Here is a 21,033-nt window from a genome sequence, read left to right as displayed (position 1 = left end):
AACCGTCCAACATCAGAGAGCAGAACAAACCTCCATCTCTGGACAAAATGCTCGTTAAAACCGTAAAAACCGGATTTGCATCATAAAAACACGTCACAAGCACCGAACCGTTTGATCAACCCGCCCGACCTGTTCTAAAGAACCTTGATTGTGCAGAAACCCGCCCAATCTGGCAACACAGAGGCGCTCCGGTCGCAGAGCTGTTCTGGAGTTTGACGTTCCTGCAGTGACTCAGGAGAACGTCGATCATTCTGCTGAAGCGAGTAACGATTAGATCGCGCTGTTTGTCATATTTTCCACCAGAAGAATTAAAAAAAAAAACAATGTTCAGGCAAAAACGCAGATTTTATTTTGAAATCACTTATTGAGGAACAAGTTCCTGCTCTCAGCGCCCGACCTGCTGCTCAGCCGGAGCCTCAGCGCTCCGGGTGCGGACCCATAGGATCCTTCCTGAGAGTCTCCAGACCACCGGACCGGAGCCGGACCGGAGCCGGACCGGAGCCGGGCCATAGCTGGACCGGAGCCGGACCGGAGCCGGACCGGAGCCGGACCGGAGCCGGGCCATAGCCGGACCGGAGCCGGACCGGAGCCGGACCGGAGCCGGACCGGAGCCGGGCCATAGCCGGACCGGAGCCGGACCGGAGCCGGACCGGAGCCGGGCCATAGCTGGACCGGAGCCGGGCCATAGCCGGACCGGAGCCGGACCGGAGCCGGACCGGAGCCGGGCCATAGCCGGACCGGAGCCGGACCGGAGCCGGACCGGAGCCGACGTTACGCTCGGCGCACATCCCGTCATCACAGCAGAACCGTCAGGGAGACAGAGTCACTGGGAACCGGTTCTGCAGAAGAATCGGCTCTCGGTTCTGATCCCTGATCAGGACTCCGTCAGGACCCCCAGGCCTCTCTCCCCGCCTGCTGCAGCCGCAGCTCGTCCTCATCCGGGACATGAAGTGTGTTTCCTGCTGCGGAGTGAATCTGGAACCGGTCAGACCTCCTCCTGCTGGTGAAGACCCGGTTCTCCAGATCCTGCCAGGAACGTTTGTTGGTTCTGTGTCGTGGTTGTTTTAGAGCGAGCGCCGCAGGATGAACTTCTGCTTTTATTTTGGGAAAAACCCTTTTAGGAGAAGCTTCTGTTGTCTGAAAGACGCTGGACTCGGCGGGACTGACCCTGTCTCTGGGTCTGTCCTTTTCCTCAACAGTAAACCGGGTTTTGGCTCTGAGGTTCTGAGAACTCTGGTTTTAAATGTGGGTCAGGATGAAGTGCTGGATTCCCGTCCTCGTCCTCGTCCCGTCCTCGTCCTCGTCCTCATCCCGTCCTTGTCCCTGTCTTCGTCCTCATCCCGTCCTCGTCCTCATCCTCGTCCTCGTCCCGTCCTTGCCTCTGTCTTCATCCTCGTCCCATCCTCGTCCTCGTCCCGTCCTTGTCCCTGTCTTCGTCCTCATCCCGTCCTCGTCCTCGTCCTCGTCCCGTCCTTGCCCCTGTCTTCATCCTCGTCCCATCCTCGTCCTCGTCCCGTCCTTGCCCCTGTCTTCATCCTCGTCCCATCCTCGTCCTCGTCCCGTCCTTGCCCCTGTCTTCATCCTCGTCCCATCCTCGTCCTCGTCCCGTCCTTGCCCCTGTCTTCATCCTCGTCCCATCCTCGTCCTCGTCCCGTCCTTGTCCCTGTCTTCGTCCTCGTCCCGTCCTTTTCCCATCGTCATCTCACGTCGTCTTTCGTCCATTTGGGACGGAGACCCTGGCAGCATGTCTGTCTTCAGGAGACCCGCTGGAAGACGCCACTGTCCTCTTCATGAAGCCGTCAGGTCTGAGCAGCAGGAAGCAGGTGTCAAATTACAAACCTTTGACGCTGCGCGGCCGTCTTGATGCAGTCCAAAAGCGTGACTGACTGTGAGGCTGGTGTCAAATGACAAACCAGTGATGCTGGATATGGAAGCGTTGAGACTGCTCAGTCTGTACAAGTCAATGATGCTGGTGTCAAATTACAGGCGTCAGGTGTGTGAACAGGCGGCGTGACGATGAAGCTTCTGCAGACCCTGAGCTGTCGGTCAGACTCCAGTCCAGCGGTCCGGTTTACCTGGACCCAGAAACCCCCCTAACGGACTGCAGGTGGAGCGGATCCTAAAGGTTCATGTAAAACCCGGAGTGGATCCGCTTCACTCGGAGCGGATCGTATTTCTGATCCGTTTGTTGGAGGTGGTCTACACCGATCCGTAATCCGCTCCGTGTCTCAGATAAACAGCAGAGCGGATTAAACGAGGATTATTCATTCCGCCATGCGTTCCCTCGTACGGAGTGACGTGATGACGTGACAGGAAGTAGGAAACAGGAAGTAGGAAATAGGAAGCAGGAAAGTGAAACACAAGCAGAAGAACTGGACGGTGGCAGGGAAACTTTTTATGAAAACCCAGAAACAAACCCTGAGGAGAGCTGGAGCCCGGTGTTGAAAGAGCTCGGTGGTAGACGACCAGCGGAACGCCCGGTGTGACGCATGAACTGGTTGCCATGGTAACGAGTGACGGTTCCTGTAAACATGCTGGAAGCAGCAGATGTTAGAATCAGACTCACTAAAGACTGAACTGATAGATTTACTGGAACTGTAGAGAACCGGCGTCACTAGAACCTCTACAAGGCCACCAGTTAACACGGACACCAGTTCATCTGGAACACCGGCAGGCGGGGGGAGCCGTGGCGCCGGGCGGGGGAGGGGCTCTCTGAGCAGCGCCTCCTGGAGATGATGGAACGTTACTGACCCGAAAGAACCCTCTGAGGACAGAGTCTCTTCCCCGAGAGACTCTGTCTCGTGTCACGGGACGCTGTATAATCCACTTCGCCCAGGACCCTGGAGAACCTGGACTGATCCTGGACCGCTTTGTCTGCCGTCCATGAATACAGATGAGTTTGACACGACTGTTTTCAATCAGATTGAAAAAACACCCATGTAGACTGGACCAGCCAGACTCCGGTCCAGACTCCAGTCCAGACTCCAGTCCAGACTCCAGTCCAGACTCCAGTCCAGACTCTGGTCCAGACTCCGGTCCAGACTCCAGTCCAGCCTCCAGTCCAGACTCCAGTCCAGACTCCAGTCCAGACTCTGGTCCAGACTCTGGTCCAGACTCTGGTCCAGACTCTGGTCCAGACTCTGGTCCAGACTCTGGTCCAGACTCTAGTCCAGACTCTGGTCCAGACTCCAGTCCAGACTCTGGTCCAGACTCCAGTCCAGACTCCAGTCCAGACTCTGGTCCAGACTCCAGTCCAGACTCTGGTCCAGACTCTGGTCCAGACCCCACTCAGGACTCCAGGGACTCCAGTCGTCCTCATCAGACCGGAGCAGCAGTGAGCGTCTCTGTTCATCTGAAGCCCTCAGACTGGGACTCAGAGTGTGTGTTTAGTGTGTTGTACCGTCATGAGTGTGTGTTTGCGCCTGTTTGGTCCGTTGTGCAGTCAGTGACGGTGTCGGACCGGCCCCCCCTCAGAGACCCTGTCCCGGGACTCCGGGGGTTTGTGGATCCAGGCAGCAGCAGCTGACGGGAGAGTAGTGAAGACAAAACGTTGTTGTGAACTTTGACCCCGAGGAGAAAGTGTGCCTGTGGGGGGTGGAGGGGGGGGGGGGGGGGGGGGGGGGGGGGGGGGGGGGGGCTGCTGCTGCTGCTGCTGCTGCTGTTCTTCTCCTGGAGCTCTAGAACCCCGGTTGAACTCCGGTACCGTCCCTCCAGTGTCTCCTCCTCTCTGTCTCACCTCATTCATGGAGCTTTGAAGACGGTTTCAGTACACTGTGTCCACTGGCAGGTGTGTGTGTGTGTGTGTGTCTGTGTGTGTGTGTGTGTGTGTGTGTGTGTGTGTCTTTGTGTGTGTGTGTGGTGTGTGTGTCTTTGTGTGTGTGTGTGTGTGTCTGGTGTGTGTGTGTGTGTGTGTGTGTGTGTCTTTGTGTGTCTGTGTGTGTGTGTGTGTCTGTGTGTGTCTGTGTGTGTGTGCTGCTGGAGTCTCGGCTGTGATCCTGGAGTGTGTGAAGTGTGTGAGGCTGCAGGACTCCCTGTTCTGCTCCGGCTTCCCGTTCGCTCCTGTTCGTCCCCCCCCCCACCCCCGACACGCTGGGTCCACTGGGAGGCGTGCAGACGGGGGAAATGTGCCAGTTTCTGAGTTTATGTGACGTAAAGTGAATTTATCTGTGACATGCCATGCCCCCCCCCCCCCCCCCCCGGCTCTGCAGCAGTATATCACACGGACTGTCTGGGAATCTGCTGTTTCCTGTGTCTGTGCGCTCCGGTCTGGAAAAGAACAAACTGTTCTGTTCTGCAGCTGAAAGCAGGCGAAGCTCCGCAGGCGAGACGCAGATCAGAGAACCTCGGCGGTCCAGACCGCGGCCGGCACGCCGCTCTGCACAGCCCAGTGCATTATGGGAGGCGGAGCACAGGCACCGAGCTGCAGCGTAGCCGGCTTCAAGGAGTGTGTTCAGTGTGAGTCTGTCGGTTCTGCAGGAGAGTTTCAGTTCTGCAGGAGTGTGTCGGTTCTGCGGGAGTGTGTCGGTTCTGTGGGAGAGTGTCGGTTCTCCAGGAGTGTGTCGGTTCTGCGAGAGTGTGCCGGTTCTCCAGGAGTGTGTCGGTTCTGTGGGAGAGTGTCGGTTCTGCGGGAGTGTGTCGGTTCTGCGAGAGTGTGCCGGTTCTCCAGGAGTGTGTCGGTTCTGTGGGAGAGTGTCTGTTCTCCAGGAGTGTGTCGGTTCTGCGGGAGAGTGTCGGTTCTCCAGGAGTGTGTCGGTTCTGCGGGAGAGTGTCGGTTCTCCAGGAGTGTGTCGGTTCTGTGGGAGAGTGTCTGTTCTCCAGGAGTGTGTCGGTTCTGCGGGAGAGTGTCGGTTCTCCAGGAGTGTGTCGGTTCTGTGGGAGAGTGTCGGTTCTGCGGGAGTGTGTCGGTTCTGCAGGAGTGTGTCGGTTCTGCGGGAGTGTGTCGGTTCTGCAGGAGTGTGTCGGTTCTGCAGGAGTGTGTCGGTTCTGCAGGAGTGTGTCGGTTCTGCGGGAGTATGTCGGTTCTGCAGGAGTGTGTCGGTTCTGCGGGAGTGTGTCGGTTCTGCAGGAGTGTGTCGGTTCTGCAGGAGTGTGTCGGTTCTGCGGGAGTATGTCGGTTCTGCAGGAGTGTGTCGGTTCTGCGGAAGTATGTCGGTTCTGCAGGAGTGTGTCGGTTCTCCAGGAGTGTGTCGGTTCTGCGGGAGAGTGTCGGTTCTCCAGGAGTGTGTCGGTTCTGTGGGAGAGTGTCGGTTCCATAAAAGTATGTCGGTTCTGCAGGAGTGTGTCGGTTCTGCGGGAGTATGTCGGTTCTGCAGGAGTGTGTCGGTTCTGCGGGAGTATGTCGGTTCTGCGGGAGAGTGTCGGTTCTATAAAAGTGTGCCGGTTCTGCAGGAGTGTGCCGGTTCTGCGGGAGAGTGTCGGTTCTATAAAAGTGTGCCGGTTCTGCGGGAGTGTGCCGGTTCTGCGGGAGAGTGTCGGTTCTATAAAAGTGTGCCGGTTCTGCAGGAGTGTGCCGGTTCTGCGGGAGAGTGTCGGTTCTCCAGGAGTGTGTCGGTTCTGTGGGAGAGTGTCGGTTCTATAAAAGTATGTCGGTTCTGCAGGAGTGTGTCGGTTCTGCGGGAGTATGTCGGTTCTGCAGGAGTGTGTCGGTTCTGCGGGAGTATGTCGGTTCTGCGGGAGAGTGTCGGTTCTATAAAAGTGTGCCGGTTCTGCAGGAGTGTGCCGGTTCTGCAGGAGTGTGTCGGTTCTGCGGGAGTGTGCCGGTTCTGCGGGAGAGTGTCGGTTCTATAAAAGTGTGCCGGTTCTGCAGGAGTGTGCCGGTTCTGCGGGAGAGTGTCGGTTCTATAAAAGTGTGCCGGTTCTGCGGGAGTGTGCCGGTGCCGCCGGCCTCGGCCTGCAGGGCGGCCCCGATCACGTGATTACGGACTCGCTCAGGATCGGAAGTTTCCTCCCGGTTTGGACTCGGTCGGATACAGATGTTTATTTTTTCTTTTCTTTTGAACCATTGAAGCCGGGACGCGTTTACGGTCGTGGCGTTGTTGCGCAATTCCATCATTAAACCCGGAAGCGCTGTTGCACAGTTCTACCGTTGACGTCGGCTCTTCTTTGCGCTAATCAGCTGTTTCTTGGGCAATGAAAAGCATCAAACTGGCGACATGCGTAACTGGTCCTGTTTCCGGGTCCAGGTCGTGTTGCTGCTCTGCCTCCTGACTCTGGATTGAGCGTTTCTGGCCGCTGCTGCTCACTGAAGCAGGCCTCAGCGCTGATGCGTTCCCGGCTTTTTTTTATAGATAATGTACATATTTTACGATATTAGAAAAGAATCGGATCGGGACTCGGAATCGGCAGATACTCAAAATGATAGGACTCGGACTCGGTGGCAAACGAAGCTGATTGGGGCATCCCTAATACTCAGCCAATGAGAACGCTTCGCCGGCTCACAGCAGTGGGAGAACTCGGAGAACAGTGTGTCTGAAATGATTCCGTCTTTCCTAATTTGACCTTTCACCTCAGCTGTTCCTCATTTCTTATTGAACTGCAGTTTGAGGAAACCACCAGCTCGAAGGTCGCAGGGTCAAGCGGGACTCGAACCGGGGGTTTTCCCTGTGTGAGGTTTCCGTGACGATAACCGTCCTCTTCCTCCCTGGCAGGGTACATACCCAGCTACCTGGAAAAGGACGAGCCGTGTGTGGTGTGTGGAGACAAGGCCACGGGCTACCACTACCGCTGCATCACCTGCGAGGGCTGCAAGGTACACACACACACACACACACACACACACACACACACACACACACACACACTACCGCTGCATCCTCTTCATCTCCGTCTTTCCGGATGCAGATTCAGACTCTGTTTCCGTCTTCGTCTTTCCGTTGGTTCCTGGTTCCCTCTGTTGCGTTCAGCTGTCAGCCGTCCTCCTGCTGCCCCTCCCCCTCCCCCGCCGAGCTCCTGACCCTGACTCCGCCCCTCTGCTGTCGCCCGCAGGGTTTCTTTCGTAGGACCATTCAGAAGAACCTCCACCCGACCTACTCCTGCAAGTACGATGGCTGCTGCATCATCGACAAGATCACCCGGAACCAGTGCCAGCTGTGCCGCTTCAAGAAGTGCATCGCCGTGGGCATGGCCATGGACCGTGAGTCCCCCCTCCCCCGACCAGAACCCGACCAGAACCCCGACCCGCGGAGGTTTCTCACGCCGATCCGGCCTCTGCTCCTCAGTGGTGCTGGACGAGTCCAAGCGGGTGGCCAAGCGGCGCCTCATCGAGGAGAACCGGGAGCGGCGCAAGAAGGAGGAGATGGTGAAATCCCTCCAGACCCGTCCAGAGCCCACCGGGTCCGAGTGGGACCTGATCCGCCTGGTGACGGAGGCCCACCGGCACACCAACGCTCAGGGCTCCCAGTGGAAACAGAAGCGCAAATTCCTGGTACGACCCGCCACCGTTCACCCCTGACAGGAAGTCAGGTCAGCTGGAGCTAAACATCAGGGTGTCGTCAGCGTAGAGCTTCACCTCCACAGCCAGCACCGAATATCACCGAATATCACCGAATATTACCGAATATCACCGAATATCACCGAATATCACCAAATATCACCAAATATCACCGAATATCACCGAATATCACCGAATATCACCGAATATTACCGAATATCACCGAATATCACCAAATATCACCAAATATCACCAAATATCACCGAATATCACCAAATATCACCAAATATCACCAAATATCACCGAATATCACCGAATATCACCAAATATCCCCGAATATCCCCGAATATCCCCAAATATCACCAAATATCACCAAATATCACCAAATATCACCGAATATCACCAAATATCACCGAATATCACCAAATATCACCAAATATCACCGAATATCACCGAATATCACCAAATATCACCAAATATCACCGAATATCACCGAATATCACCGAATATCACCAAATATCACCGAATATCACCGAATATCACCGAATATCACCGAATATCACCGAATATCCCCGAATATCACCAAATATCACCGAATATCACCGAATATCACCGAATATCACCGAATATCCCCGAATATCACCGAATATCACAGAATATCACCGAATATCCCCGAATATCACCGAATATCACCAAATATCACCGAATATCACCGAATATCACCGAATATCACCGAATATCACCAAATATCACCAAATATCACCGAATATCACCGAATATCACCGAATATCCCCGAATATCACTGAATATCACCGAATATCCCCGAATATCACCGAATATCACCGAATATCACCGAATATCACCGAATATCACCGAATATCACCGAATATCCCCGAATATCCCCGAATATCCCCGAATATCCCCGAATATCACCGAATATCACCGAATATCCCCGAATATCACCGAATATCACCGAATATCACCGAATATCACCGAATATCACCAAATATCACCTAATATCCCCGAATATCACCGAATATCCCCGAATATCACCAAATATTACCGAATATCACCGAATATCAGTGAATATCCCCGAATATCCCCGAATATCCCCAAATATCCCCAAATATCCCCGAATATCCCCGAATATCACCAAATATCACCAAATATCACCAAATATCACCGAATATCCCCGAATATCACCGAATATCACCGAATATCCCCGAATATCCCCAAATATCCCCGAATATCCCCGAATATCCCCGAATATCCCCAAATATCACAGAATATCACAGAATATCACCAAATATCACAGAATATCATAGAATATCACCGACTATCACCGAATATCCCCGAATATCACCGAATATCACCGAATATCACCAAATATCACCGAATATCACCAAATATCACAGAATATCACCAAATATCACAGAATATCATAGAATATCACCGACTATCACCGAATATCCCCGAATATCACCGACTATCACCGAATATCCCCGAATATCCCCGAATATCCCCGAATATCACCGAATATCCCCGAATATCCCCGAATATCACCGAATATCCCCGAATATCCCCGAATATCACCAAATATCACCAAATATCACCAAATATCACCGAATATCCCCGAATATCACCGAATATCACAGAATATCACCAAATATCACAGAATATCATAGAATATCACCGACTATCACCGAATATCCCCGAATATCACCGACTATCACCGAATATCCCCGAATATCCCCGAATATCACCGAATATCCCCGAATATCCCCGAATATCCCCGAATATCACCGAATATCCCCGAATATCCCCGAATATCACCACTCTGAGTGACCCCAGAACGGAGTCCCAGCCTTCAGACGTCCTCCGTCAGTCTGTTTGACACTCAGAATGCTGCTGGACCTCGGTGTGTCAGAGGTTGTTAATATGCTGTAACTTTTCTTTCTCGTCGTATAAATTATATTTTTTTTATATGTTGCAGCTTATTCCAACATGTTGGTTTATTTACAGGTGAATTTGGTGAAACTGATTGATTTTCAACACAGATCAGGAGGTGAAAAGAGGCTTGTTAATGAGTGACGTTGTTTCCATGAGTGGATTTTCTGCTGTTTATACTGACGAGTTGTTGAACGAAGCTTCAGCGCTGTTCCCACTGCTGAGTTATTAAACTCGCTGAAGGAAATCATCTTAAAAAGATCTTGAAGTCTCTAAAGAATGCAATGAAGGGCGAAACACAGCTGCAGGGCTTTACGGCGGTGTTGAGGTGAAGTCTGTGAGGGAACAGTCGCTGGGTTCTCGTGTGAAGCAGCTCTGTGCTCAAGCTTCACAGGGAGGCGGTTTGTCGTCGGAGAACCGGCCGTCTGCGGGAACGTCGCTCCGTCTTTTTCCCCGCCAAGACCAGCCCTCGGTCATGAGCGCCGCGGTGCAGCTTGGCAGGCGGACGCCTCCATCCGGTTCACGCGGTGCCCCCCCCCCAGTGCCGGGCTCTTCCCGGGCCGTGGCCCCCACGAAGCACAGAGACACGCCGGGGTCAAGTCAGGGTCATCAGGGTCATCAGGGTCAGCGAGTCATGACACCAGAGCAGCACAGGAACAGAAACCTGCTGCCGGCGCCATGCAGGAAAATCGTCTTCCTGCATCCTGAAAACAAACGATGAACCGAGTCCTGCAGCCGGTCCCAGTCCGGTCCAGACCGGCCCCCTCCTCTAGAACCGAGTCCTGCAGCCGGTCCCAGTCCGGTCCAGACCGGCCCCCTCCTCTAGAACCGAGTCCTGCAGCCGGTCCCAGTCCGGTCCAGACCGGCCCCCTCCTCTAGAACCGAGTCCTGCAGGCCGGTCCCAGTCCGGTCCAGACCGGCCCCCTCCTCTAGAACCGAGTCCTGCAGCCGGTCCCAGTCCGGTCCAGACCGGCCCACTCCTCTAGAACCGAGTCCTGCAGCCGGTCCCTCCTCTAGAACCGAGTCCTGCAGCCGGTCCCAGTCCGGTCCAGACCGGCCCCCTCCTCTAGAACCGAGTCCTGCAGCCGGTCCCAGTCCGGTCCAGACCGGCCCCCTCCTCTAGAACCGAGTCCTGCAGCCGGTCCCAGTCCGGTCCAGACCGGCCCCCTCCTCTAGAACCGATTCCTGCAGCCAGTCCCAGTCCGGTCCAGACCGGCCCCCTCCTCTAGAACCGAGTCCTGCAGCCGGTCCCAGTCCGGTCCAGACCGGCCCGGTCTGGCCCGGTCCAGACCGGCACCCTCCTCTAGAACCGAGTCCTGCAGCCGGTCCCAGTCCGGCCCGGCCTGGTCTGGCCCGGTCCAGACCGGCACCCTCCTCTGGAACCGAGTCCTGCAGCAGAAACAGTCGGTTTCCATGGAGACAGAAACACTGCTGCTGGGCTCCACAGTGCAGTTTAGACTAGTTAGGTTAAGTTGGTTTAGGTTAGGTAAGGTAGGTTTAAGTCAGCGTTAGACTAGTTTAGGTTAAATTAAAGCTAAGTTAGATTAAGCCAGGTTCAAGCCAGTCGGGTTGGGTTAGTTTAGGTTCAGTTGATTCGGGTTAGAGTTAGTTTAGGTTCGGTTTGGTTAGGTTAGGTGGGTTTAAGTTAGGACTAGGTTAGTTTAGGTTAGTTAGGGTGAGTTTAGGGTTAGAGTTAGTTTAGGTTAGGTGAGGACAGTTTAGACTTAGTTACCTTTAGGTTTGGTTAGTTTAGGTGAAGTTAAATCATATAAGTTTAAGTGAGGTAAGTTTAGGTTAGTTATGGTGAGTTAGGGTTAGGGTTAGGTTAGTTTAGGTGAAGTCAGGTTATGTAAGTTTAAGTTAGGTGAGTTTAGGAGAGTTTAGTTCATTAGGTCATGTAGGGTCATGCCGGTTAGGTTAGTTTAGGTGAAGTCGGTTAAAGCCAGGTGGGTTTAGGTGAGGTTAGTTTAGGTTAGTTCACCGTCGTCATTTAAGCCTAAATGAACTTTCAGGAATTCAGCAGTAAACCTGAGAGGAAACCAGGATCCTGGTCATGAAGAGGTTCTCATGTTTGGTTAAACTGAGTCTTCTGACTCAAACATGACGTCAGATCCTGGACTCAGACCGCTGAGTCCAGACGAGCTGCAGAGCCTCGTTAGTCCGACAGGACGGCCAATCAGAGCCTCTCCTCGGTGTGAGTGAAGACGGCGTTCGGCTGAGGACTGCAGGGTTTCAGGGCGACTGAAGCAGAAACCTTCCGGTCCGGCCTCGGGCCTCAGGGTTCTGGCCTCAGGGTTCTGGCCTCGGGGTTCTGGCCTCGGGCCTCGGGTTCTGGCCTCAGGGTTCTGGCCTCGGGCCTCGGGTTCTGGCCTCGGGGTTCTGGCCTCAGGGTTCTGGCCTCGGGGTTCTGGCCTCGGGCCTCGGGGTTCTGGCCTCAGGGTTCTGGCCTCAGGGTTCTGGCCTCAGGGTTCTGGCCTCGGGCCTCGGGGTTCTGGCCTCGGGGTTCTGGCCTCAGGGTTCTGGCCTCAGGGTTCTGGCCTCGGGCCTCGGGGTTCTGGCCTCAGGGTTCTGGCCTCGGGGTTCTGGCCTCGGGGTTCTGGCCTCGGGCCTCGGGGTTCTGGCCTCAGGGTTCTGGCCTTGGGCCTCGGGGTTCTGGCCTCGGGCCTCAGGGTTCTGGCCTCTGGCCTCGGGGTTCTGGCCTCAGGGTTCTGGCCTCGGGGTTCTGGCCTCAGGGTTCTGGCCTTGGGCCTCGGGGTTCTGGCCTCGGGCCTCAGGGTTCTGGCCTCGGGGTTCTGGCCTCAGGGTTCTGGCCTCGGGCCTCAGGGTTCTGGCCTCGGGGTTCTGGCCTCGGGGTTCTGGCCTCAGGGTTCTGGCCTCGGGGTTCTGGCCTCAGGGTTCTGGCCTCGGGGTTCTGGCCTCAGGGTTCTGGCCTCGGGCCTCGGGGTTCTGGCCTCGGGCTGGAACAGGCCTCCCTCTGCGGCAGATCCCCACCTTATGAGGGGAAATCTGTCGGTCTGAGCCGGATCAGCAGACCAGCAGCAGAAACTCGTGCTCGGTGTTTTCTGGACCTGCAGTCCTGAAGTTTCCGATCGCACCGTCCGAAACGCCGAGCTGCAGTTTCGGCACGTCTGGCGTCGAAGGATGATGAGAGCGAGTCCACGTTTCAGGAGGAGCCTGAGGGCGGCGCCCGAATCGATCAGGCTGAGCCTCAGAGCGCCGGAGCAAGGCAGCGGCAGGTTATTCGTCCCCGTCTTCATTTCAGTTCTGAAACGCTGCGAAGCATCTGTGAGACCAGGTCCTGAGAGTCAGACCAGAACGAACGACCCGTCTGACTGGAGCTGCCCCCCGAAGCCTGGCCCCGCTCCGGGCTCCGGGCTCCGGGCTCCGGGCTCCGGGCTCCGGGCTCCAACACCTCCCACCTCAGGAACCGCCGTTCCGTCTCGTTTGCTCTTGTTTTCACCTCTTTGGCTCCATCAGGGTCACAGAACCAGGAAACCAGAACCGGCAGAACCTTGAAGCCTTTGACGGTTTCATTTGACCTGGAGACCCTCTTCCTGTCATGTGACACTCGGCCACGCCCCTCCTGTGTTGTTGGGTGTGGGGTCTTTGTTGTTGTTTTTTTGTTCTGATTCCCTCAATCTGCTGCCAGTCCCTGTCTCCCCTGACCTTTGACCCCCTCCTGTTGAGAGCAGACAGTCCATCAGACGTCTTCTTATTCAGACCCTCCACAGTTGGACAACAGCAGCTCTGCGTTACGCAGCCTCAGCTGCACCGGTCCCATCCGGTCCCATCCGGTCCCATCCGGTCCCATCCGACCCCATCCAACCCCATCCGGTCCCATCCGGTCCCATCCGGTCCCATCCGACCCCATCCAACCCCATCCAACCCCATCCAGTCCCATCCGGTCCCATCCGGTCTTATCCGGTCCCATCCAGTCCCATCCAACCCCATCCGGTCCCATCCGGTCCCATCCGGTCTTATCCGGTCCCATCCAGTCCCATCCAACCCATCCAACCCCATCCAGTCCCATCCAGTCCCATCCGGTTCCATCCAGTCCCATCCGACCCCATCCGGTCCCATCCGGTCCCATCCGGTCTTATCCGGTCCCATCCAGTCCCATCCGGTCTTATCCGGTCCCATCCACCCCATCCGTTCCCATCCGACCCCATCCGGTCCCATCCGGTCCCATCCGGTCCCATCCGACCCCATCCGGTCCCATCCAGGTTTTCCAGCCTCCCCTGCAGCGTCGCCCATTTCTTGGCTCAGATCTGTGTTGTGTCCCAAATTCCGATGAAAAAAATCCTTTTCTTTGACATTTTGTCGTCTAGCTTGGTGTTTTGGCCGCATTGGAGCGTCTTTGGGGCCAGTTTTGGCCCACAGGCCTTCTGTTTGACACCACTGGTGTAATATTTCATGAGTTCAGATGGTTTTTCCTGATTTTATAAGACAGAGTTTGTAATGATCACATCTTGAAGATAAAGAGGCGCGCAGCGTTTGGGCCTCTTCTGGGATCGTCTGGGATTCCTGGTGGTTCTGCCGCGGTGTTTGATGACTCGGAGCCGAGTGACCCCTAACCGCCCCCCGTGTCCCCCCCCAGCCAGAAAAGATCGGCCAGTCTCCCGTCGCCCCGACGTCGGACGGAGACAAGGTGGACCTGGAGGCCTTCAGCGAGTTCACCAAGATCATCACTCCTGCCATCACCCGCGTCGTCGACTTTGCCAAAAAACTGCCCATGTTCTCGGAGGTGAGAGTGTGTGTGTGTGTGTGTGTGTGTGTGTGTGTGTGTGTGTGTGTGTGTGTGTGTGTGTGTGTGTGTGTGTGTTAACATTTTCTGGTTAAGTGTCTGGTTAAGCTAATGCTAATGAAGCGACTGGTTAGGTTTCTGCTGCACCAACCGTCGTTCTCCTCTCCATGTTTTGTCAGAGCATCGTTTACAGTCTGACTCCAGTTGTTTCATCAATATTCAAGAGTCTGCAAATAGTGGATGTCACTCGGAATCTCTAGTGATCTCGAGTCGTCTCTAGTCGTCTTTAGTTGTCTCTAGTCATCTCTAGTCATCTCTAGTCATCGCTAGTCGTCTCTAGTTGTCTCTAGTCGTCTCTAGTTGTCTCTAGTTGTCTATATTCATCTCTAGTCATCTCTTCTTGTCTCTAGTCGTCTCTCTTCGTCCCCCCTCTCTCTGTCTCTCATCGTCTCTCGTCGTCTCTAGTCTTTCTCTTCGTCTCTCTCTGTCTGTCCTCGTCTCTCGTCTCCCTGCTGACGGTTGACATCATGTCAAACTCTCCTGGTTGTTGGAGCGCTCGGTGCAGTATCAGACCCGGACCTGGAATCGGTCTCAGTATCGGAGACTGTAGGGAAGGAAGAGTTCCTCTGCAGTCTGAGACCCTCTCTCTCCTCTCTCCTCCTCCTCTCTCCTCTCTCCTCCTCCTCTCTCCTCCTCCTCTGTCCTCTCTCTCCTCCTCTCTCCTCCTCCTCTCTCCTCCTCCTCCTCTCTCCTCCTCTCTCCTCCTCTCTCCTCCTCCTCTGTCCTCTCTCTCCTCTCTCTCCTCTCTCCTCCTCTCTCTCCTCTCTCCTCCTCTCTCTCCACTCTCTCCTCTCTCCTCCTCTCTCTCCTCTCTCTCCTCTCTCCTCCTCCTCTCTCCTCTCTCTCCTCTCTCCTCCTCTCTCCTCCTCCTCTCTCCTCCTCCTCTCTCTCCTCCTCCTCTCTCCTCCTCCTCTCTCTCCTCCTCTCTCTCCTCTCTCCTCCTCTCTCCTCCTCTCTCTCCTCTCTCCTCCTCCTCTCTCCTCCTCTCTCTCCTCTCTCCTCCTCTCTCCTCCTCCTCTCTCTCCTCCTCCTCTCTCCTCCTCCTCTCTCTCCTCCTCCTCTCTCTCCTCTCTCCTCCTCCTCTCTCCTCCTCTCTCCTCCTCCTCTCTCTCCTCTCTCTCCTCCTCCTCTCCTCCTCTCTCCTCTCTCTTCCTCTCTCCTCTCTCCTCCTCTCTCTCCTCCTCTCTCCTCCTCCTCTCTCTCCTCTCTCCTCTTCCTCTCCTCCTCTCTCTCCTCCTCCTCTCTCTTCCTCTCTCCTCTCTCTTCCTCTCTCCTCTCTCCTCCTCTCTCCTCCTCCTCTCTCCTCCTCCTCTCTCTCCTCTCTCCTCTTCCTCTCCTCCTCTCTCTCCTCCTCCTCTCTCTTCCTCTCTCCTCCTCTCTCTCCTCCTCCTCCTCTCTCTTCCTCTCTCCTCCTCCTCTCCTCCTGATGGTTCCTGGCGGCGCCGCCCCTACCGAGCCCTCTGATTGGCCGGTTTCCAGCAGAGCCGGGTTCTGGTCTGAGAGGAGTCCGCCTGTCATGGAGGAGCTCTCAGGAGAAAGTGGGATCAGGAATCTGTTACTCCTCTTTCAGGCCATAAATCACCGATACTTCTGAAAGTAGAGGTCGTCGCCTTCCTCTCTTCTCCCTAATCAGCACATTTTAATCTGAAATTAATTCCGATTGGCCGGTTCTCGTAGCAGGGTTCCTGTAGTGACGGATCCTCGTCCCGACGGAGCGGATCTGCCGCAGATCAGCGTCACTCTTCACCACAGCGTCCCTTACCTCCTGCTCTCAGTACGATGTGAAAGGATGCATTACGCTCCCCGCGGCGGCGGCGGCGGCGGACCTGTTAGCGTCGGCGCGCTGCGGCCAATCACTGACCAGAAACATGAACGCCGCTCATTTAGCCGCTGAAAATGAGTCTGTGGGTTTTCCACCGCTGTGGCGAGTCCCTAAACGCATCACGAGCTGCTTTACAGACTCACGGGAAGAATGAGGCGACGGGAAAGATTAGCATTAGCATTAGCATTAGCGTGTATGGCTGCGGTTGGCTGTAGCTCCCAGCTGACAGCAGAGCGTGACCTCTGACCCCGGCTCCGCCTCCTGTGCAGCTGCCTTGTGAAGACCAGATCATCCTGCTGAAGGGCTGCTGCATGGAGATCATGTCGCTGCGAGCCGCCATGCGCTACGACCCCGACAGCGAGACGCTGACGCTCAGCGGAGAGATGGCCGTCAAGCGCGAGCAGCTGAAGAACGGCGGGCTGGGCGTGGTCTCCGACGCCATCTTCGACCTGGGCAAGAGCCTGGCGCAGTTCAACCTGGACGACACGGAGGTGGCGCTGCTGCAGGCCGTGCTGCTCATGAGCTCAGGTGGGCGGCCGGAAGCTTCAGATTCAGCTTCACATCAGCTTCAGTCTCAGCTTCATGTCCGTTTCAGCTTCATTTAGCTTCAGCTTCACATCAGTTTCAACTTCAGCTTCAACTTCAGATTCAGCTTCACATCAGCTTCAGTCTCAGTTTCATGTCTGTTTCAATTTCAGCAAATGCCAGTTTCAGCTACATTTGGTTTCAGTTTAATTTTCAACTTCACATCAGTTTCAGCTTCTTTTCAGTTTGATCTTCACATCAGCTTCAGTTTCAGCTTCACATCAGTGTCCTTCTCAATTTAATGTCTGTTTCAGCTTCATTTAGTTTCAGCCTCACGTCAGGTTCAATCTGTTTCATGTCCGTTTCAGCAAGTTTCAGTTTCACCTTCACATCAGTTTCAGTGTGTTTCATGTCTGATTCAGCTTCAGCTTCTTGTCAGTTTCAACTTCAGTTTCATTTTCACATCAGCTTCAGTATCACTTTCAGCTACATTTGGTTTCAGTTTCATGTCAGTTTAATTTTCAGCTTCACACCAGTTTCAGTCTGTTTCATGTCTGATTCAGCTTCAGTGTTAGTTTCAACTTCAGTTTCAGCTTCACGCGGCTCCATCGTGGTTTTTCTTCCTCGTGTTTCTCGTTGCTGAAGCTGCTGTTGAGAATCAAAATGTGATTAAAGCAAGAAAGCTGAAGCTGCTGAAATCCTCTCACTTAGAACACACACACACACACACACACACACACACACACACACACACACACACACACACTCATGTCTTCAGAAGTCTTGCTTCTCTTTTAGAATATTTTCAAATAAAAGTTTCTTCTGAACAAAATAAAAACACACTTCAGGACTGCAGCAGGTTTCTCAGGGGTATAGTTTCCTTCTCACCTTGTCCCCCGTCCCCCCTGTCCCCGTCCCCCCGTCCCCCCGTCCCCCCGTCCCCCGTCCCCCCCCAGACCGCTCGGGCCTGACCTGTGTGGAGAAGATCGAGCAGTGCCAGGAGACGTACCTGCTGGCGTTCGAACACTACATCAACTACCGCAAGCACAACATTCCCCACTTCTGGCCCAAGCTGCTGATGAAGGTGACGGACCTGCGCATGATCGGCGCGTGCCACGCCAGCCGCTTCCTGCACATGAAGGTGGAGTGCCCCACCGAGCTCTTCCCGCCGCTCTTCCTGGAGGTCTTCGAGGACCAGGAGGTGTGACGGCGCGGCGGGGGAGGGGCGGCCCGCGGGGCTCCGCCTCCAGTCACCTGAGAACTGGAAACGACAATAAGAAACAACACACCAGCAACGGGAGAGCCGGACCGCCGGCGCCTCCCCCCCCCCCCCCCCCCCCTGCCCGCCAGCCCCCTGCTGGGCGGGGCCCCCTGCTGGGCGGGGCCCCCTGCTGGGCGGGGCCCTTCTGTCTGAGCATGATGTCTTATCCAGTCACAGCTGTAGCCATTTGCCAAGACACACACACACAGGAACACACTCACACACACACACACCCCCCGCCAGTCAGCCTCCGCCTGCTCCACCCGCTGGGTCCGAGCGGCTCCTGGCCCCCCGGGGGCCCCCGGGCCCCCCAGACCCCCGGGGCCCCTGTGGCACCTCTCAGTATTACTTCTGCTCCAGTGTTACGGCTCCAGGGCCGCAGTGGCGCCGGCCAATCAGCAGACACTGCACAGTCCAACCTCAGCGTGGGGCGGGGCCAGGGCGGGGGCGGGGCCAGGGCGGGGCCGCCGCGCCTCGGTCCCCGTTTCAGCTCCGCTTCAGCGGCGAGCCAGGCCCACCGGTGCTATATTTATACCACGCTACTCCACCCGCCACACATCTACCTTCATCTTTATTTGTCATCGGACCGGCTCCTGTGACGTGTAGCGCACACACACACACACACACACACACACACACACACACACACACACACACACACACACACACACACACACACACATATCAGCGGACCTGCCTGGTCATTGCCGGTGCTGCTGGTTCCAGCAGGCGACCGTCTGATGAATGACAAAGAAGCCTTTTACTCTCGAGGAGGAGGAGGAGGAGGGGGGGGGAGGGGGGGAGGGGGGGGGAGGGCTGAGAGCAGGAGGAGCACAGACTGATAGACAGGAAGTGGGAGAGAGAAACAGGAAGTAGAATGTGAGGAGTTAAACTCCCACCAACCACCTGGAAGAGGGTCTAAAGAGCAGCAGCTAGCAGTGAGACAGCGACGCTCACACACACACACACACACACACACACACACACACACACACACACACACACACACACACACACACACACAGACACCTCATCACCTCAGAGTAACGTGAATGCCTCATCTTACTGTAGAAGCAGCGGAGCCTGCGGGGTTTCCGGGCCCCCTCCTCACGGGCTCGGCTCAGTTTGGCCCCTCCAGGCTTCCATACACATTTTGCCTTTTTGTTTTTTCTTCGTTTTTTCGTTTGTTTTTGTTTTTAGTTGTTTGGTTGTCGTTGCGGGCGCCGCTGAGAGCAGGCGACAGCCGAGACGCCTCCATTTACCTCAAAGCGTGGACACACCCCCGGCCGGGGCAGCAGGCCCCGCCCCCTGGGGCCCGGCTCTACCTCACCTCTGTAGACCCAGCCACACACACACATACACACACACTCATACACACACACATCCTCAGTGCTAACCCTTGGTTGAAATAAATACCACTGAAGACAGGAGGGCCAGACCCCCCCCCCCCGACCCCCCCGGCCGGTGGTCCGTCACATCCCGGTTCTATGGGACCAAGCGTCACCTTTTCAAATCTGGATTTACCGGCAGAGACTCACAGAGACGGACAGACGGACGGGTGTGTGTCCAGCCCAGCTGACGCCCGGCCGGCGCGCCGCTAACGTGCACGCCGCTAACGTGCACGCCGCCGGCGGGTCAGTGTGTCTGTCATGGACAGCTGTTTCAGGTGCAAATGCAGGACAGAAACCGTTAGCATGCTAGCAGTCCGCTGGGCGCCGGAGGCCACGCCCACCTCACGGCCACGCCCACCTCACGGCCACGCCCCCACTGACAGCAGAACCAGCCCAGGGAACCCCAGACAAGCAGCGGGTCTCACAGGCAGAACCACCGGGCCCAGGAAGAACCGACAGCCAAGCCTCATGTGGAACCGTGGAGAACCGGACCGAGTCCAGTCCCCCCCCCCCCCAGACGCAGCATAGCTGCGCCTCCATCAGACCCCCCACCGACCGAGATGACGGACCCGGCTCCGCCATGCCGGACCGGGCCCCCCCCCCCCCGGACTGGGCGTCCGGCTGCTCTGTGTGACAGACCAGCTGGTCTCAGCGGGCTCAGCCCCAAACCTGTTTGACCGTCAGTATTAGACCGACAAGTCCTGAAGAGTCCAGAGGGGGGCCGAGAGAGAACTGTGGAGCCCCCTGGGGGGCCGAGAGAGAACTGTGGAGCCCCCTGGGGGGCCGAGAGAGAACTGTGGAGCCCCCTGGGGGGCCGAGAGAGAACTGTGGAGCCCCCTGGGGGGCCGAGAGAGAACTGTGGAGCCCCCTGGGGGGCCGAGAGAGAACTGTGGAGCCCCCTGGGGGGCCGAGAGAGAACTGTGGAGCCCCCTGGGGGGCTTTGTAGCACTTAACCCATCGTCCTTGCCTTATTGTCTTCAGCCCCCTTCTCCTGGAAGCGCCCGACCCAAGTGCCCCCCCCCCCCCCAGTTCACCCCAGAACCACCAACTCCAAACCAGATCTCTGCCCCCCCCATGAGACAAGCCTGGCCTCGCCGCCCCCCCAGAGTGGCAACACCGATTGAATGTGAACGGCGAAGCAGAGTGAGAGAGAGGAAGCAGCGACCCCCCCCACGCCGACCCCCATGGCCCCCCCGGCAGGAAACACCTCCACCTGACGGTGCGGATCGGATCCAGATCCCACATTCCAGAAGCGGGTCGGGAGCCGCTGACACAACCGTTCTGGGCTGGTTCTGACTGTGTGTGTGTGTGTGTGTGTGTGTGCGTGTGTGTGTGTGTGTGTGTGTGTGTGTGTGTGTGTGTGTGAGAGAGACCGTTGGGTTTTTATGCTGCTTTACCTTCTGAGTCTGGTTTAGATTAAGGAAAAAGCTCTATGAAAAGATTCTGAATCCTGAAGACCCGCCGGAGGTCCGGTTCTGCTCCGGTTCCGGTCCGGTTCTGGTCCGGTTCCGGTCCGGTTCTGGTCGGACCCTCATTGCTTTTGTGACGTTTGTTTCTGGACGCTCGGACCTGCTGGAGGCGCCGTCTGCAGTGTGACACAGAGCCGTCAGTCTGTCCAGCTGTCCGTCCCGATCAGGAGGAACAACAACAGGAATTTCTTTTTTATATTTTGTTTCTTTTGTATCAGATACAGACTTTGAGAAGAAAAACACAAATAGAAAAAATAATGCAACATAAAACTAAAAACAAACAAAAAAAACAACCTGAAACACAATCTTTCATACCTCACAACAGGAAGCTCGCCGGACCGGAGTCTCTCCAGGAGGACACGTGCTCGAGCGTTCGCATCCGTGC

General features: G+C 55.9%; 1 protein-coding gene across 2 annotated transcripts in view; it reads left to right on the top strand.

Moving 5' to 3' along the window:
- Positions 1 to 20,637, top strand: part of LOC115393132 (thyroid hormone receptor alpha-B) — a 27,761-nt gene extending 7,124 nt beyond the window's left edge. For both annotated transcript variants that reach the window (XM_030097977.1, XM_030097978.1), the window contains exons 3-8: positions 6,648 to 6,748; positions 6,985 to 7,132; positions 7,218 to 7,423; positions 13,974 to 14,120; positions 16,272 to 16,530; positions 17,484 to 20,637. In XM_030097977.1, coding sequence (XP_029953837.1) covers positions 6,648 to 6,748; positions 6,985 to 7,132; positions 7,218 to 7,423; positions 13,974 to 14,120; positions 16,272 to 16,530; positions 17,484 to 17,734 — 1,112 coding nt within the window. In that variant the 3' untranslated portion in view covers positions 17,735 to 20,637. The remainder of the gene's footprint in view (positions 1 to 6,647; positions 6,749 to 6,984; positions 7,133 to 7,217; positions 7,424 to 13,973; positions 14,121 to 16,271; positions 16,531 to 17,483) is intronic.
- Positions 20,638 to 21,033: the final 396 nt, after the last annotated feature.

Source organism: Salarias fasciatus, chromosome 8 (assembly GCF_902148845.1).
Source record: "Salarias fasciatus chromosome 8, fSalaFa1.1, whole genome shotgun sequence".
NCBI classification, from domain to species: domain Eukaryota; kingdom Metazoa; phylum Chordata; class Actinopteri; order Blenniiformes; family Blenniidae; genus Salarias; species Salarias fasciatus.
The sequence above is the reverse complement of the archived record's forward strand: the minus strand, read 5'-3'. Positions and strand labels throughout refer to the sequence as shown.